The sequence below is a fragment of the Eurypyga helias genome, unplaced genomic scaffold (assembly GCF_000690775.1).
Source record: "Eurypyga helias isolate BGI_N326 unplaced genomic scaffold, ASM69077v1 scaffold46504, whole genome shotgun sequence".
NCBI lineage: Eukaryota > Metazoa > Chordata > Aves > Eurypygiformes > Eurypygidae > Eurypyga > Eurypyga helias.
The window spans coordinates 5,867-24,537 of NW_010245242.1; the positions used below are offsets into that span (position 1 = coordinate 5,867).

At 43.5% G+C, this 18,671-nt stretch overlaps 1 protein-coding gene across 1 annotated transcript in view; it reads left to right on the plus strand.

Annotated features, from left to right (window-relative positions):
* Positions 1–295: 295 nt before the first annotated feature.
* The window catches only part of LOC104508390 (KAT8 regulatory NSL complex subunit 1-like protein), a 23,499-nt gene continuing 5,123 nt past the window's right edge, over positions 296–18,671 (plus strand). Inside the window, exons 1-2 of the mRNA XM_010149994.1 lie at positions 296–1,409; positions 16,763–16,904. Of these exons, the coding sequence (XP_010148296.1) occupies positions 322–1,409; positions 16,763–16,904 (1,230 nt within the window). The 5' untranslated portion in view covers positions 296–321. The remainder of the gene's footprint in view (positions 1,410–16,762; positions 16,905–18,671) is intronic.

Sequence of the window (18,671 nt, forward strand, 5' to 3'; positions counted from 1 at the left end):
GTCTTGTTTCTCAGACTGATAGGATCAGAAATGCATTGAGGTATGAACACTGACTCCCCTGAGAGGTGAAGGCTTTAATTGTGCATGGAACGACCTCTGAATGAAGTAAAAACTAGAAAGTGTGTTGTTGTTTAACGTGGGAGGGAGCATAGTCTACCCGTGTTCTTTAGATAATGTCCTTTTTTATGGAATATTTGAATAATGTTGAAAGAATGAAGTATCTGACAGAGTTGTTGTATTTGTACCGTGTCATGAAAATGAGAAAATTTACATGGCCCATGTTATTTTCAGGTTTGCTGTAAACTACCTACCGTAGCTATAATGACACCAGCCCTCAGAGAGGCAGCAACAAAAGGTCATGGTATCCACTTGTCACCTTCTTTGTCCTCTAGAGCTATGGAGTCTGATACAGCTTTGTGCATGGAAAATTCCAGAGCAGTGGAAGAGAAGATAAAAGAGGACTCCATCACACAGATTACTTGCTCAGTCCTGGGGTTCCCCACTGCTGAGCCCAACCTCAGGAATGATATCTTCAGCGTGCAGCGTTTTGGTTCTCCACCATCCTCCAAGCGCTATCAGTCTGTCTTGTTAATGAGTACAAATTCTGCGTTTAGCAACAGAACCGGTAAGCAAACGAAAGAGGGAAAGCCCGACGGCTCCAGGATGAGAAATTCATTACATAATGGTGCTGACACATCGTTTGGTCGGATTAGTCATTCAGAACCTGAGGAACAGGTCAAAAGGGAAACGTTTTCAGAGACCACATCTCCAAACTTGGCAGAAACGCAGAGACTTTTGGATTCAAATGTAACTGAATCCAGTAGTGCAGAAGAAATGCAGCTTTTAAATGGGAAATGGTACAAGAAGAATGTTTTTTTGGGTAGGGCGTTGGAAGTCTGCGCTGAAACAAAAAAAGGGGATTTATTACACCAAATTCTTCACAGGCCTTCAGAAGGGATTTTGCACTGCACCCCGGAGGAGGTGTGTGCTCGCTTACTCCAGTGTGTCACTAAGCAACAAATGGAAATCAGTCGCGCCAAAAGAACTCGGAAACGTTTACAAATGCTCCTGGCAAAGCATGTTATCAAACACTGTGATCAGCAGCTGAAATGCTTCGTGAACCATCAGCTACAAGGAATGAAGGTTTTCCATGAGCCAACCAGATTTTTGAGCAGTAGCTCCCTCAGGTGCAATGAGGGTTGGCCAGAAAACAACGGAACTACTTTGGAGAGTAGTTCGGGTACGGACGTACAGAACGGAGTTGGCGTTGCACCAGGTGAAATCCGGGGCTTTGCACTTTCCACTGGAGGGCTGCTGTCTCGCGTGGAGAAGGATCTGGACTCGGATGCAACGTGTAGCAGCTCAGATGAAGATGGTGAGGAACAGACTGTAAGAACAACTGTGGAAGCGTAAGTGTTAAATTCCTGCTAGATTCATGTGCTTCATGCTTAGAAATTAAGATGGAAGGGTCTGGACCTGCAGATTCCTTCTCCTGTGAGTAACCTCACTCTGTAGATAGTCCTACTGAAATCAGCAGGACTGCCTCTGTGAGTTAGGCCGGGCAGGGGCCAGACAGAAGGTAAGAACTACTACTACTTACAGCATATAAGGCACAGGTACTTCACTAGACCGTAGAGAGCTCGATTTTCTACTGCGCTCTATCAGTTTGCATTGCATTAGTACTGCTGATTATTCAATACTCAGATGGTGCTGTACATCAGATAGTGATACCACTACTGTAAATGATTTTTTTGGCTGATGTGAAAATAACTGTAATTTTTTCCTGGAGTTATTAAGAATTAGTCACTGTTAGGATATTGAAATCCACTACCATGTGATAAAGGTGAAATTTATGATCTGCAGGTGTCAAGCCATCCAGTATTTGGGGGTTGCATATCGAAAAACTTTGGTTCTGTGAATTACAGTTTGTAAAATGTTAGTTTACTTTGGGCAAGAAATTTTAGGAAATGGTGAAAGGACGGCTGCTTTCCCTTTCCTGCAGCTGGAGAGAATGGAGTATGTCTTTAGGCTGTGCTAGTCAGGACAATGACACATGCAACAGAGCTTCACACAAGCACAGCAGCTTGGTAGGAGCTTCATGACACCTACATTTCTATTGTGTTTCCTGATCTCTTCTTACGCTCTGCTGTTAGGGAGAGTCTAGAAAGCGTTACCAGTGACACTGGTATTTGAGGAAAAATAAGTATTTGTAAACATACCTTTCTTGGTCAGTGTCTTGGACGGCTTGTTCAGAAGAAATCAAGGAAGATTCGTCTTACATTGGCAAAGAGCTGTGCCCTGTTACGTGTTCTAGCTTCAGTATAGCGTGGTTGTGTCAAATTGCTGCTGCGTGTTGTTAAACTCTGGAGGCCTGGAAAACAGCGAGGAGAGAAAGTGCAAAGTGAAAACTAGTTTTCATTGTCTTCTACATATTGTCAGAATGGTAAATATTTGAGTTTGCAAAAGAATTGTCGCTTTGTGAAATATTTTAATGGAAAAACAGCATTTTTGGCTCTTGCCAGTGGGGAAGAATCCACATTCTTCTCCTAACTGATACGTTTGAACTTCTGAGTAATTGCTCTGCTTTCAGGATCCTGATCTTGTGATTACATGTAATGAAAAGGAAAACTGATGAGAAACCCTTGATTCTCATGAAGAAGTGGGTAATGTAAAACTCGGACCGAAGTTCTGCGCAGGGGTTTTCTTTTTTCCTCTTGCCAGGGCCAGCCGAGTTTCTCACCCTGCCTGCCAGTCCTTTACCTTATTCTTCTCGTGGCTTTTGAATTCCTTGAGTAATCTTTCCACTTAAGGCTTGCTCAGGTTGTTTTGTTTGACCGAGGAAGAGATCCACAGAGGATTATTAAGTACAAAGACACCACCTTTGCTCAGGAAATCCCCAAGCCGCTGTTGCTGGCAGCTGAGGGAGTATTCTGGCGTAGCGCTGCTCCCTCCGTGCCTTCTCCCTCGTAAGACTCTGACCTTGGGCGCTGCTGAGGGGCAGGAGACAGGGTAGATCACCTGAAGTCCGACTCAGTGCGACCCTTTATTTGTGGGCTGGTTTTTTCCGCCTTTCTTTATGCTCTTGGCGCTGAACAGCAGTCAGGCAGCAGGGGTGATGAGGGGCATTAGCTGAGGATTCTCGCGCTGGCAGCATGAGAATCGCTGGTGTTGGAACTGTGCTGCCAGGGCAGCGAGCTTAGGGTTAAAGTAGTGCCTAATTGAAGCAGGAGGCTTGCCTGTGTGCAGAGGCAACGCGTGAATTAACACTGCAGTGAGGGCAGGCTGTCTCTTAGTTGAATTTATAATTATCTTCAGCTTGGGATGGTTTTCTTAATTTCTCCAACTCACCTATGGTTTGTGACTAAAAGGCAGTGCGTTCTCTTCCAGATGGCCAAGGTAAATCACCGGTGCAGCTGCTGAGAGTTGCTGTCCCTGGAGCTTTACCATTTTAAGGGCTTTAGGTTGTCTTTCACCTGGATGAAAGAAACAAAGTTACCATACATTTTTCTTTCAAAGAAGGGAAATCAACTTAGTAGAAATGCCTTTCTCTCCTCGGGAATTGACTTTTAGTGCTTTCCAGAAATGATCATGTGAGTGAGAGAATACTTGTTTCCTCACCTGTAACTTATTTTTCATAGTTAATACTTCCACTGACCTGCGAAGTCTTTTCCTCAGTGACATTCTTCATAATATTTAACTGTAGATGTTACAAGGTTCTATTAATACACTGATGAATGGGAATCAGAGACTCATGGAATGGTTTGGGTTGCAAGGGACCTTAAAGCCCATCCAGTTCTAACCCCCCTGCCATGGGCAGGGCCACCTTCCACTAGACCAGGTTGCTCCAAGCCTCATCCAGCCTGGCCTTGAACCCTGCCAGGGATGGGGCATCCACAGCTCCTCTGGGCAACCTGTCCCAGTGCCTCCCCACCCTCTCCAGGAAGAACTTCTACCTGATATCCAATCTAAACCTCTCCACTTTCAATTTAAACCCATTACCCCTTCTCCTGTCACTACAGGCCCTTGTAAAAAGTCCCCCCCAGCTTTCTGGTAGCTCCTTCAGAAGGAAGCACCTTCACTGGAAGGTGCTGTAAGGGAAAAATACATTGGTTTTGCCTATACCACTGTATATGAATTGCATTTAACTTGAGGGCATAATCATGCTAGTGGCTGGTCATTGCCATGTCTGTGGTGCTTTTTTCCCTTTTTTGGGGGAGGAGGAGGTGTCAATCCAGTGTGTGAGGAGAGAGGAACCTGCAGTTTCCGTGTTTATCTGAGAACAGTGTGTTTCCCATGAGGAGGGAGAAGTTGATTCTGGCTCCAATTCTTCACGGTAGAAAAAACCTGGAGCTATTTTTAGCATTTTGAACTGGTTTGTTATTATTATCCTGAAAAGAGTTGTGCCCAATGAGTGTTGACATAAGCTCTTCTGAGCTGTATCTCAATGCTTTGTGTCTCAAGTCAGATTGTCTCTATCCATCTATTTCAATACTCTTGTTGTTGAGTTGCAAATAGCCATTAGAAGATATTTAGACCATTGTTCATCCCTTGTGTGTTTCATAGGTGCTGTCCTCAAGGCAAGAATGGTCCTTGGTCTGCAGCTGAAGGCAGCTCTTCTAGTTGACAATTCACAGTACTTACTGAACTTCCCTAGTTCCTAAGTAATTGCTAAGCCTCATCCCATTTCAAGAGCTTAATCAAAGCACATTTGGTGCTTTGAGTATTTGCTGAGAAGAAATGTGAAAGAACAGTTGGCCCTTTTCAGGAATTCTGTCATTTTGCTACTGGTGTCAGCTTATGAATGTCTTTTACCTCCCAGTTTTCATGGAAGGTTTCTTAGGCAAAGCACCAAATTTCCATCGGTAATTTGTAGTATATTCTGGTACCATTCCAGCCTTGGGTGTAGGAAATTCCCAAGACAGTGCTCAGGGAATATGGTAATACTTCTCCCTGGTTTCTCAGAGGCAGATGTTAGGTGCTGTTCGCTAGCTCCCTTTAGGCATTAGCAGCCAAAGTGGATGAGGGACCCAAGGGGTGGTATGACAAAGCTGAGCAGACGTAATTCCTTCAGGAATTCACAACTAACATCAACCACTTGAGATGCAGCACAGAGAACAGTTCACCGGCGGAGTTTACTTGGAACTTGCTGATCCTCTTTGTGGTTCGTGAAGGTGGAAGGTAGAAATGACCACAGATTTCAAACAGGGCGAGCTGGGAGAGGAGGTGAGCTCAGGGTTTTTTCAACAGCACAGCTCTGCTCTGGGAGCTATGTATTGGATCTTACCAGGCCAGCTCCACATCCTCGGTTGCGTGTTTTGTGCGCGTTCGTGGTGTGGTTAGAAGTTCTGGTTGTTTAAGGTGTACCGTAAAGACGGCTGATGCTGAGGTCGTTCTTTGGGAAACCTTTAAAGTTGCAGCGTACAGAGGTTTTTCTTATGCACGCGCCATGTGTGTGATCTTCCAGACTCAAAAGCTGCATCGCTGGGGTTCGCCGAAGGCACAGCTGCTCGCTCCATCAAGTAGTAATGCATGTACCTAATTGATTAGGGAGAAAAGCTCCTTGCCGTAGATTTTTCTGCAAAACAAGTAGCCCTGTCTACTCAGGAAAAGTCCCTGTTTCCCCAGTCCTCCATTCCCCATCTGAATACAGTTCTTTTGCATCATTTGGTGGGATTTTTTCCTTTTGAAATATTTTCATGCTTTTCCTCTGATTTTTGAAGGACATGTTTTACTGATTATCCTCCAGCAACCTCAAGCCTGACGAAGAAGCACTGTAATATTTTTTCCATGCCCACAGGGTTTATTGTGCCTGGAAACTTTTATAATGAATGTGCAGATATAGTAAATCTTTCTCTTTCTTTTTTTTTTTCTTCCTCCCCCCCCTTAGATTGCTACTTGGAAAAGAGAGAAGGGGAAATCTGCTTTTAGTACAAATATTTGGGGGGAGGGAGCAGTAAGGCAGAGAGGATACAGGAAGGAAGAAAATATTATGACTAGTATCTCCAGATCTAATCTGTTTGTTCTGGATTATTTTCCATTTTTCCTAGCATTTTTTCTCATGGCTAATTGTGCAACATCACTGCAGCTCTGCAGGCCGCGCTAAGGGCTGGGGTTTATTGCACGCCTTTGAGCCACGTTACAAGGGGAAGCCGTTTGGTTTTGCGAGGTCAGGTCCTAATTTTCCGTTCTGAGCTGTAGTTTAGCTTCACACCTGATATGAGAACTGAATTCTGGTTTTGGGAAGGGGAGGAAGAGGCTCTGCCAGGACTAAATACTGCTCTCCATTTTTCTTAAGCACAAAACCCCAGTTGTTCACGAGTTTTAAGAACTTTTTAGTTTACAAGTGTGGGAAATGTCTTATTTGCATAGAAGATTAATGTGAGGGCTTTTGAATAAGTATATGATCATAGGTGCTAATAATACGCTGGTGATTAAATGTTTTATATGTTGCTTTTTCATGAATTCCATTCTCTAAGTTCTTGGCTCCTGTGACTAGGATGTGGGAGGAGAATTGTTACCAGGGAATGAAAGAAAAGATAGCTTTATATTACCTTCTGTTTTCACTCTAGGGATACATTTATTATTTCAGAATATATTCAGCCTCACTTGGTTGGATTTCCATAAGGTGGTTTTACAACTTCTTCAGGGTCCCACATGCATTTACTGGTTTTCTTTAGAGATCTCCTGTACAGCAATAATAACTTGCTTTTGAGCAAGGCATCCTTCTCACAATACCGGAGTAATGTTCTTGTGAACGAGGATCCTGGTTACTAACCTGTAATTACATTAATATTTTTGCAGCTGCTGAAAGCAAACTGAAAGGTTTTAATGAAAGGCAGAAGGATTGACAAGTTGTAACCTGCATGGGAATCTCAGAGCTGGGAATGTCAAAGCTTTTGAGTTACAGCGGTGTTGAATGCATATTAAATAAAAACTTGGCATTACTCCCCTGGCTGACACAGTCAACACAGTATAGTGGAATAGAAAATCTAATAATCAGGCACATGTGTATACATGATAACCTCTCATGCTTAATTAAATGGTGGGCGAGAAGAGTTTGGTGCTTGGTGCCTGCTGGTTAATCAGTGCTTTACGGCTAGCTGGTTTTCTTTCGCTAAGCTGTGAAATGTGTGTTTTAATTACAAGATCTGTTTACAAATGACAACAAACTGTCTTTATAACGCCTTGCCAAGTGCGGGCGGCATTATTTCATTTTATAGATAACATTGATTTCATGAGAATCTACTTCAAAGGGATACATCCACTGCCTTTGCAAACCAGCGTCTGTGGGCCCCCGATACAGGAAATCATTTAAATGCTTTCCTTTTCACATGAAATAAAAAGTGTGCATAAAGTCTTCCCAAAATAGGAATGCTCTCCTGTAACAGGATTTCATTCATACTGCTAAATATGGGTTAGGAATGTAACTTTAGATATCAGATTTAAACATATTGACCTGTGCTCCTTTTTATTGCAACTGAAATAGCTGAAAATGATTTTATTTTCATCCAAATATTTTTACCTAGCTGTTGTGGGTGAGAAGAAGTTTTCTGTTGGGGAGTTTAAATCAAATGAATTTTGAATTAGCCAACTTTTAATTACCAATTCTGGTATTGAAAAAACCCCAAAACCTGAACGTCCTTGTTTGAATATATGTGCATTATAAGCTCCCCTTCCCCTCAGCCCATGGCAGTAGACTGGGCAGCAATAAAACTCACTGAAATTCCCCCCAGAGCTCCTACAAAACACCCAAATCAACTGTTCAAACCCACATACATCGCACTCTCCGTCCCTCGTCACTGCAGGCGGGACTGTAGGGTTGAACCGCCTAACAAAGCCCTGCCCTGCCCTGCCAAGCAGGCAGCCAAGTGCTGTGTGGTTACTCCTCTGGTACTCACACCGTGTTGCTAATAAACAAGGGTGTCCCGTGTCCCCAGGGCAGGTCCTTGCTGAGGGCTCACCCCAACTGGGGGGTTCACACGTGACACAGCCCCTCTGCAGCTGCCTTTGGGGCCTGTGGGGTAGGCCCAGGCCGCAGGGCATGAAGCAGGCCCCATCCCAGCTCTGCCCAACTGCCTTCCCACACAGAGGAGCGCTCTGGGGTCCTTCCAGTACCCCCGTCAGCCTGTTCCCCGAAGCAGCCTCCCACACGGGGTGGCACTGCCCATGCCCCCTTACAGCAAGGCACCTTCTCTGAGCGAGGCGAGGGGCGGCTGGAAGGCAGTGTGTGGTGGTACCTTTGCTGGTACTGCACCTCACTCTTCACCTGATTGCTCTTCCATGGGCTGCCCCACCAGCCACAGCCCCTTTCCCAGGCTCCTCTCAGTCCTTGTCCGGACAGTTTTAAATGCCTGTTTTGCAGGCCTGCAGCTCTTCGGCTACCAAAAACCTCCTGATGATTTCCAGGGCATCTGGCATACAGGTTCTGGAACAATTGTTCGCTCTCTATCCAAAAAGTCTCAAAAACCCACTATGCTTTGTATCCATTTTTACATTGAAGTCTGAATCTAGGTACAACTGGAATGAAATCAGTTATAAGCTGGAGATGGATGTTACATGTATGCCATAGCCAGCTATTTCTTGTAGGAATGCAGGTACAAATTTTTGGGACCGAATTGAGTGGCTGGACCGCATTGATGTACTGCTTGTGTGCTGTAATAACATTCCATTTGCACATATCTTTAAAGGAATATGTTGTAAGCTGTATTTTATTTTATGAGGAAATCCTTCTTCCCTGTGAGGGTGACAGAGCATGGAACAGGCTGCCCGGAGAGGTGGGGGAGTCTCCTTCCCTGGAGACTTTCCAAAGCCGCCTGGACTTGTTCCTGTGTGATTTGCTTTAGGGGATCCTGCGCTGGCAGGGGGGTTCGGCCAGATGATCTCTAGGGGTCCCTTCCAACCCCACTCTGTGGGTTTGTGAATCTGGACGTAGCACTACTTTCTCAATTTCTTTTTGAAGGGTGGTTGTGTAATACTTAGAGAGAATTTCCAGGCCTGTGTTCCTGGTGTTTTGTTGTCAGTCTATTGATGTGCCATTTCAAAGGCAAGAAAAGAAGCTTGTTTCTATGCAGCCCTGGTGTTCCTGAAGTTTCTTTTCTTGTGTGTTAGCACTACCTGCTTCTCTGCTCCACGTTGGTCTGATCTACACGCTGAGGTTTAGTGGAAGAAGCTGGGGGAACTAGTGGAATCTTCAAAATCCATTTAAAAATCGTTTTAACAAAAGGCATCAGCAGATTTGCATTTTGCAGTGCAAATTGTTTTTTTAATTTTCTTAAAAGAGGAAATGATGCTGGTTGTTTACTTTTCGCAGGTTTTTACTTCTTGGGCAGTTAATATTCTAACTGACCCTACCTCCACCAACCAATTTGGCCTTTTATCAGCTCTAAAGAATTATGTAAACAGAACTGTGGATGAAAAGCGCCTGCCAGATTGTGAAGGCAGCCATTGGAAACGTTCAGCACTGCAACAGACAGCACTGCTTGAAGAAGCTGAAGTTTTAATTTCTTCTGTTGAGCCCTAAATTGAGTTAACATTTCAGTGCAAAGTGTAACAGCACAGTTTCTCATATTCATCCTGTGGCAGTCATGTGATTCTTTGCAGGAACCCTGTAGCAGGCCCTGGCTGTGGCATCTCATTAGTTTGGAAGATGTGATTTCTCAGATGAGGGAGCATATAGAGCCCCGGTGTGAAATTCTGATGAAATTTCTCCTTTGCTAGGGTATCCAAGTGCAGAGACTTTCCCTTTTTAAATTTTCCATTTTCTTCTACAGCCTTTTTTTCCTGAATATTGATTTTCCTCTTCTCCCCTTCCCACTGTTGCTTCTAAATGTATTTGTAGATGTAAAAGTCTTGCTTCATCACTACTTAATTCCCCTCCCCTAGCTCTGTACCATGAATTTTCTCTGAGGGAAAACCACAGCTATGCTTGATAATTCAGGTGTTACTGCAGAAATTCCTCAGGCCTGATGGCTTAGCAGAGATGTTCAGCTTTTTGGGTTGGGAAGATAAGGTGTGTATTATGTGTTAGCATCCTCGTATGTTATTGGATGCAAGTCTGAAAGTATTCAGTGATAACAGTATGTCAGAGATGGTGGGACCAGGCATGAGTGCCAGAAACTGTTGTGATGTCTGTAGGTGATAGAGAGAACTGTAGCCCATCTGTTCTCAAGCCGTGTAGTGTTTCAGAGGAGGAAATCTGCCAGGTAAAAATTTGTTAAACACCAAAGAAGATAGGAACCCCAGAGGCCCTGGAAGAATGACCCAATTGCAGATCTTCACAGAGATTGCTGTATAATTTTGAGTATCAGAGAACTTCCCTTAATAGATGGATTTTGTTTGCTTGTTGGCCGGGGCACAGCTTTGTTGTCACAGAGCGGCGGCACATTGCTCCTTGCAGTCAGTCTGCGGCGAGAGCTCCTGGAGCATCTCAGCAAAGGCTGATAGTGAACTGTCAGAGTAAATAGTGTTTCATTGTCTTGATCGGATACGATACCGGAGGAGGATCCATGTTGCAGTTTGTTTTAATCTTGTTTGTGCTCTGGAATGCGTGGAAGAGATTGAGCTCATAAAACACCACTCGCTGGTTTTTTAATTCTGTGGTTATTATGGGTTTAACAGTTAACTGGTCCAGGGGAATTAATACTTCAACAGCAGCTGAAGTTAGTTCATTCTGAAAACAAACAGTAAGGAGGTGTGCTGGAAGGATTAGTCCTTGAGAAGGCATTTACGGGTCATTTCATAGTTGGACGTGTTTGTTCAGCCATTGCAAGTATTGGAACTTTTTGCTGGGAGTGGACATTTTTATCTCATGAGTAAAATCTAGATAAGATTATCTAAAATACATGCACTACATATCTGAATTCACTGAATTTACATGTTTTATGTGAACCTATCCCCTAGTTTTCATAGATAATCCCTTATTTATTGTCAGTGTCTGAATAAAGAAGGAAAACGGGCATGTTAAATTTCACCGAGGTGTTGACAGAAGGTATCAGAAGCCATGGGCTCACCTTAGTGGCTTGCAAGAAAATGCTTGTATTCAGGCCAGCTGCTTTTTGAGCATTGCCACCTGAAGTCACGGGAAAACTGCTCGTAATGCTGGTGTAAAATGAGGGACAGCTCAGGAAGTTGAGGGGCTTGCAGCTCCGCTCTTGGGGGCCCCCCACCATACTAGTGTGCTGCTGAGCACTTGTGCCACGTGCTGAATATGAACTATTTTGCACTTTAGTCCAACTGAGAGAGCTTCCCAAGGTTGTATGAGTTTTTTCCCCAGTATGCTGTCATATGATGCCTGGATGGGATTTAAAAAGCTGATTTTTTTACTTTTCAGTTTCTGGAGTTGGGTCCTTCAGCAAAATGATAGCCTCCTGATGTTGGTTTCAATGACTCCCCCCAAGGAAGGTGCTAGCTCTTTGTCCTGAGCGTAATCAGTCTGTAGTTTATGAGCTGCTTCTTGTTCCCAGATACTTCACTGTCACACGATTGGCAATAGGCCTCTGACAGCCCGGGAGTTCCCAGCGAGAGGAGGAGATGAATCAGCAGGGATGGTAGAGGTCAGGATCACGGGGTCACTTTAGTCCTAAAGCTTCTGAAAACTGGACGCCGGAACAATGTGGATTAAACTGAAAGGGGACATGGCCTGGTGGAAAGAGCAAAATCCACCGTGTTAGGAAACTGAGAGGAAATGTTGAGTGTGAGGGGATGTCGGCAACAGCTGCTGTACTTAGGTTTAATGCAGAGTTTTGGAATTGGAGCAGTTTTTCCCACCCCCACTGTGGGTGCCTTGCACTCTGGCTTGTTTGTGTTTAAGAATGTTGCATCTTGAAAACGTTGGTGTTCTTTGAAACAAACCTTTTGGAAGGAGACCGTGTTTTGGATTGGCAAACTTGTGTTTTGGAATGCGAATGTGTGTGTTGCAAGCATCCTCCTTTCCTGTCCAGTAGGAAGCATCCTGTCATTGTCCCTGCAGACGTGTCATGGCAGGGGCACGTTCCGCGTTCTCACTGGGAGTTACGAGGCTGGAAGGCCTCAGTTTCCTTTTAATTTTCGAGATATAAGATACTTGTGGAGAATCTTGCCTTGAGTGCTCTAAAACACGCTTCCTGTGCCCACCGTACCTTTTGGAATCGACCTTCCTGAACACTTACTGTTGATCCCAGCTTCTGTGTCTTTTGTGCATTTCAAACACTCTGTTTCGCCTTCATTGTTTATGAACTCTTTTTCAGGTTTCTTGTTTTGTTTACTTAGAAAAATACAATATGCCTAAAAGGTTTGAATTCCACCCCTTCTCCTCTCTTGTAAACAGGAAAAAAACAACCCCACAAAACCCAAAGGACAGTTTGTGTCTCGCACAGCAATTTTATCTTGGTTAGTGGTTCCCCTTTGCGCTCAGTTAGGTGGCCCGGCTTTGGGTTTTGGGACAGACTGATCTGAGGTATTGGAAAAACATAAATCTCACCTACAACATAATGAAGACACCGGAAATACTCCTCATAGTCCTGTTGCACTCTCCAGTGTGGGTTTGTTTGCGTAAAAGCAGGGTTTGTTCTCAATTCTCTTTTCTCTTTCAGGGAAGGTGAGAGAGCTGAGGGGTTCATCCATATATTCAGTCCATAGATGATGGCTAAATGCTTCTTTCAGTTCAAGCAATAGCACTGACTGTAATAGCAGTGTATTATTTAGTGCTCTTCACTTGCCTCTTCAGTCTCGGCAAAAGCAAGTCGCGCTGCTGAAACGCTGACGCTGCCTCTGCCGCCGGCAATCCCCAGCTCAAGCCTTTCCCGTACCTTGGGGTGACACAGCACGGCCGGGCCGTCTGCTTCCTAGTGACGCTTTTGATCCTACTGCGACTGTCTACATTTGTAGCTGTGCTCCTTGTGCCTTGGTTCTTCTCCTGGATTTCTTTCTTTCTCTTCTCTCGCAAGTTGTGTGGGATTGACCTCCCGCAGTTCAACCAAAACAGGGGAAGTGCACACCAGTATCTCACATGGAAACAAATTTTGCCTCTAATGCAATTCCAGCGTGTTTTTCTAGGGAAAGCTAGATGAGATGTGTTGTTCATACAAAGTCAGTGTTGCTCTGTTCTCTTCCAATTCCAACAGTCCTGGATGAATGCAGGGGATCGTCTACAGATTTAGTCACCGCAGGAGCAGTAAGGTTATACCTAAGTTTAGTATTTCACTGTACTGCAGGACTGAACATGCGAAACTCTTACAAATGTAGCATGGTTTATATTGAGTTACCAGCAGAAGGCATTTGAAGATCCTATGGAGGATGTATGATGTTAAGAGTGGAAAGCAGAGAAACCAAGGAAAGCTGCTTTGCAAAAGGAGCTCACAGGAAGCAGGACAGACAGAAACTTGTCTTTTTTTCTTGTCTCATTCCCAACAGAGAACCAGAGCAGGAGCTTCTACTTCAGCACCTGCTCTGACTTCCTCCTTCTGTAACAGGCCTGGTTATTTTTGTAACCCTTTGTGGTTGGTTGCTTTTTTTTGCAGCATTAATTAATTCACCGGTGCCACCTTGAAGCAGCTTTCTTCACAACAGCTGTTCTCTAACATCCCAGGAGCAGATCTACAGTCTTTTTTATTATATTTTTTTTAATTGCAGTAGTAGGTTATCATTTGTCACTCGAGTGACCATACTCTTTGCATGCAAACAGCTCACTTCAGGAGTGTGAGGACAGCTTATGGTGATTTTATCTTCCTCTGAGGCCTTACAAGGTTTACTAAATGGTTTGAAGAGAGATAGAGGCAAAGATGGAAAGGAAATATTGCAAGATACACTGAATAGGAGTGACAGAGATGGGAACAGAATTCAGCAGTGCTCTCACCTCCTCCTGTCCCAAAAATGTCAGCCCTCACTCACTGCCTTGCCCTGAGCCTCCTGCCCCTTCCCTCGTGGCAGTGCAGAAGTGTGAGTCCGTCTGCCTGCAAGGCATCAAAACCGGGAAAGGGCTCTACATTTAAACTTGCTTCGTTCACCCTGCCTCTGAAGCTAAAATTATCCGTCAGCAACTCTCTAATCCAGGTCACCATGTAGCTGCTTGTGCAGGTGCTGGGCATGGGGCAGCCTGGGCTGGCAGGAGCGAGGAGCTAAAATTGCTTCCTTTGGCATGAGTTTGAAATGTTTGTGCTTAGTTTGATGGCAGCTCTTCCTTACAGGAGCTTCCTTACAGGAGCCTAAGGACATCATTATTACAGTGTAATTAAATCCTGTTAGTTTAATTATATAGTGCACTTTAAAGCCTTAAGAAATACTTGAATAGTATTTTAGAATGAAGCAAAAATACACACGATATATTTAACAGTGAACGCAATTAATTCAAGATTTAATATTGCTTAAGAAAAAACCTGCAAACACATTTTGGAAAAAATAACTTGTGATGTAACTTTCCAGAGGATTTTATTTTAAATGTAAGACAGTAACATACAAAGAATGTGATTTGTTTGTCTTAAGGTTGCACTATTTAGCTGTTGTTCTGTTAGCTGCTGTGGTGTGGTATTGCTTATGGATTCCCTTACTGGCATACAGCGTATGTGACAGAAGATCAGCTCCGGCCCTTTCCACTCCAATCCCTGTTTCCCAGCTGTGTGAGCACGAGTTACATTTCTCATTTGCTCCCCCGTCTTCCCCGGGCTGTTTGAGGCTAGGTCACCTTTCTCCCCACGCTGTTGCATCTAACTTGGGAGGTAATTCTGCCAGTGTGATTTATTTTCCTTCACTTGGGCTTTCTTGTCGTAATGTCCTGGTTTGTGGGGTGGTGTTGCTTGTTCCTTCGCCTTTTGAGAAAGGAATTCTTGGTTATCCTCTTTATTCCTATTTTTTTTGTTAAAATGATTAACCAAGGGATTTGTTACACCCTTATTAAGCAGCTCTTTCTTAGAACTAACTTTCTGCCATCCCAGGGTCCTGAGACAAATCCTAACTGTTCCAGCCACCACACTTGTGTGAAGACATTTACTTGAACCCTGATTTGGGGCAACTATTAATTCAGGTCCCCCCCTTCCCCCACAAACTGTATTGCATGACTTCCAGAAGCACGAACATGCAACAGCTGTCAATCCCACAGAAGTTCTTGGCAAGACAGCCTGGTGAAAGCCCAAGTAACCAGGGCTATTTACTACGTGCTGGTGGTAGTGAGAAAACAAAGAGAAGTAAGAAGGGGTTGGCAGAAAAGTGGATGACTTCATATGCCTTTTTTTCCTAGGACAAAATCACTAATAGAATATATCAAATGTAAATGATTTATCCTGGCAAATATTTATAGGCGTCTTTTGAGTTGCTTCCTGGTGAAGATCCACTTTATTTGCTTGCACATAGAATCTGGGTTTAAACAGGACCTTTCAGTCCTCCTCTGTCTTAATTTCATATGTTCATTTTGTCAGTGTAGGAGGGAGTTTCTGCTAGTTGTGAATTATCTGGGCAGATATTTTATGTTAAAAAAGGGGGAAATTCTGTATTTTACAAGTAACCTACTGTCTAAGGCTGTCTATTCTTAATATTTATGATAGCTAAAGAAGACTCAAAGTTCTGAGATTTTGAGTTATGTTTTATAATCTTTGCCTGAAAATATTAGGATTCTCAAATTTGTTGATTCTCTACTCATGCCAGGAAATGTCTATCATCTTCTGCAGGATTACTTTTCTTTCATTGTTGAGGCAGTTACTACAAAATTCTGCATGAAAAAATTGTACCTGTGTGATGTTCCTATGCCAGTTCACTGGCATCTGCTTTTTCTTGTGTCTTCGGTGGTACTTCAGTAGACTTCATTGCCTGGGGAACAGGGCATCATGTGTTCTGCCTGTGCAGAACTTGCATACGGTGTCGTCCAGGATTTAGATCCAGTAGTTAGTTATCCCAGTACCTTGAGTAAAAGCATTTGTTTTCCAAAAGAGGTTTGATTTTGTTTTTACAGTTCTTTTCAGTTAACTGTGGCTAACTACTTGACAACTTCAGTGGGGAAGAAAGCCAGTTATTTTCCTTAAATAAACAAACTCAGTTAATGGTAGGATACTAGTGGAAGTTGCATGCTAAAATATTGTACTGTGTTGTCTCTGTTGCTTAAACTTACTCGATATGAAGATTATCTGTTGAGTGGTGCTGTTATGTCATCCATTTATTTCATATGTAGTAAAGTTTGCTGGTACCAGTGATGAATTTAGCGGAATAAAGTTAAGCTAATAACGTCAAGTACTGGGAGGCATATGTTTTGCGTTAGGAAATACACCTATTTGTAAACAGCAGTAAGAGTGACCTAACTATGCTATAATGGCACAGCTATGTTTATAAAATAGCTTGAATAAAAGAAATCCCAACTACTGAGTTGTATTTTTGGGCAGTGACTTGATATCTAGCTGGTCATTGCTGGATGGTGTTTTATTAGATTCCAATTGTTAGCAAGCTTGTGGGAGGAAGTGTGGTGTAAGAATTTGGGTTCTTGCTGGTGGAGTTACTGGAATTCACTACAAATCTGCAATCTGCATTAACTGATATAGTTGGGTGGTTTCTCCAGCACTGGGTTTTATAATACAGAACCAAAAGCTGGCTCAGCCTAGGAACAGCCAGCGGATATTGATCGTACCGGTTCGGGCAAGTTCCGTAGTTACAGAAATAAGCTGATGTGAAACTGGATGGGGATAATCAGATATCTTCTGAAAGCAACTGAGATGCTTGCAACATGAGGCAGAGCAGCTGTCAAAAATGTTCTTGTGCAAATGTGGTTATCTTTATTTTTGGACTAACCAGCATTTTGTCTTCACAGCAGCTATACTTCTGAATGGAAGTGGCTTGCAGACAGAGCTAGAATTGGCAGCCGTTGGACATGGCTTCAAGCCCAGATTTCAGAACTAGAATACAAAATCCAACAACTAACTGACCTTCACAGGCAGATACGTGCCACCAAGGTATTGTCTGTAAGCTCATAAATGGACTTTTCGAATAATCTTTTGACAGTGTTTCTTGTATTATTGGTTGATTTGGTTCCTTGTTGTTGTTGTCATTTGTTTTGCCCTGGAGTTCTTGATTCTGCGCAGGCTATCGCAGGCAAAACTTAATGAGAGAGACATCAGGAGCTAAAAAGTATTGTACCCTAGAGGCACCAGCACAGGCCTGGGAGTCAGGAACTCTTACCTTCCTATCTGGGTAGTTAGTGACTTGGTTGGTGACTCTCAGCGGCCCGGCACGAGGTACTGCATTTATCACACTGCTTCTCCCCTCCCCAGAAGAGGCCAGATCTGGTTTCCAGGTGGGGTGGTTGGATATTCATTTTTGTGTTGTGGGGGTTCATGGTGGGGTTTTTAGTTACGTACAGTGCATGTTTATCCTCAGGATTTGCTAGTTAATGTTTGTACAGCACTTTGAACAGGTCAAGGATTAATTATTACTAAAATTCCAATGTGTGTAACTCATGTACTAGTTTTGGTAAATCGAACTGGCTAGACAGTGGGAAAGTCACATTCCTAAAACATTAATAATCTCTCTATCAATTTAATGGGTTCCCCAGGTCATTTTCATGTGCAAGAAGCTGAAATCTGTGGTAATTCCGGTGGTGTGATAGTGAGGGTTTCAGAGGAGGGCTCTTTGACTCTCCATTGGTGAGCCTCGTGTAGGTGGTCTCATGTGTGCTGGGGTCATCGCACAGATGGCGAGGAGCCGGAAGATGCTTTAGACTTATGTGGCTGAATGTGAGGCTTAGGAGGAGGTTAAAAGGAGAGGGAAATCACCCCAGGGAGCATTTCCCTCTGATCACATGAAGAAAAATTCTTCTCTCTTCTCCTTTCGCCCTCTGAGTCCTTCTTTTCATATCCAACTTTGTCTCTCCTGCTCACAAATTTTCCGCAGTTTGTTTGGGGTTTTTTAACCATTTTTTAAGGTTTTTCCTTAAAAAGTCACTGAAGAGCCTTTGTGTGAGGGTCTGTCCTTCCTCTGTGCCCTCAGGAGCGAAAGGAGATAGCGTATTTTGGTGAGGGGTGAGAATGCTTTTATTTCAGTGCCCTAAATACCAGGTACATGCCTACTGTTGCACCTAAAGCTGTCAGCCTTTAGGGTGGCATAGATACTGTGAGCTGCAGAAGGTGGAGAAACAAATAACAGAGAAATGAGAGAAAGAACATTCTTTTAGTCATGCATATTCTTCGCATTAGTTGGTATGTTGGCTTGGAGCCTAGTCATCTTCCTGGTGGGGATCTTCAGGGACGTTCCTTTTGGCAAACTTCATGCCCCTTTTACCAGTTGTGATATTCACTATTTGGCCTTGTGTTCCACAGTGAAGGTGGACACATAGTTTTTCTTCAGCTGTGATTTTTCTGTGTACGTGTTTGTCGTACACCAGTGCTGCAGCTACGGAAGGACATGTGGGCCGATAGAAGAGCTCTTTGTTTTCATTTAGTGGCTGCAAAGTAGTTACACAATATCATCAGCATTTGTATGCTGTGTTTAATGGTTTCAGAGTGTTTTCCGTGTGTTTTGAGTGGAAAAAAATGTGATTCATAGCCGGTGAAGAATGATTTCAAGCACAACACCACTCCTCTAACACCATAACACAGTAGGAAGGGAGATGGTTAACTTGTGGGCAGTTTCCTGGCCTACTACATTGTGTTTCTCCAACTCCATGCACACAGAAGGAGGAGCTCTGGATCTTCGAGAGTTCTTCCATTAAAAAAAAAATATAT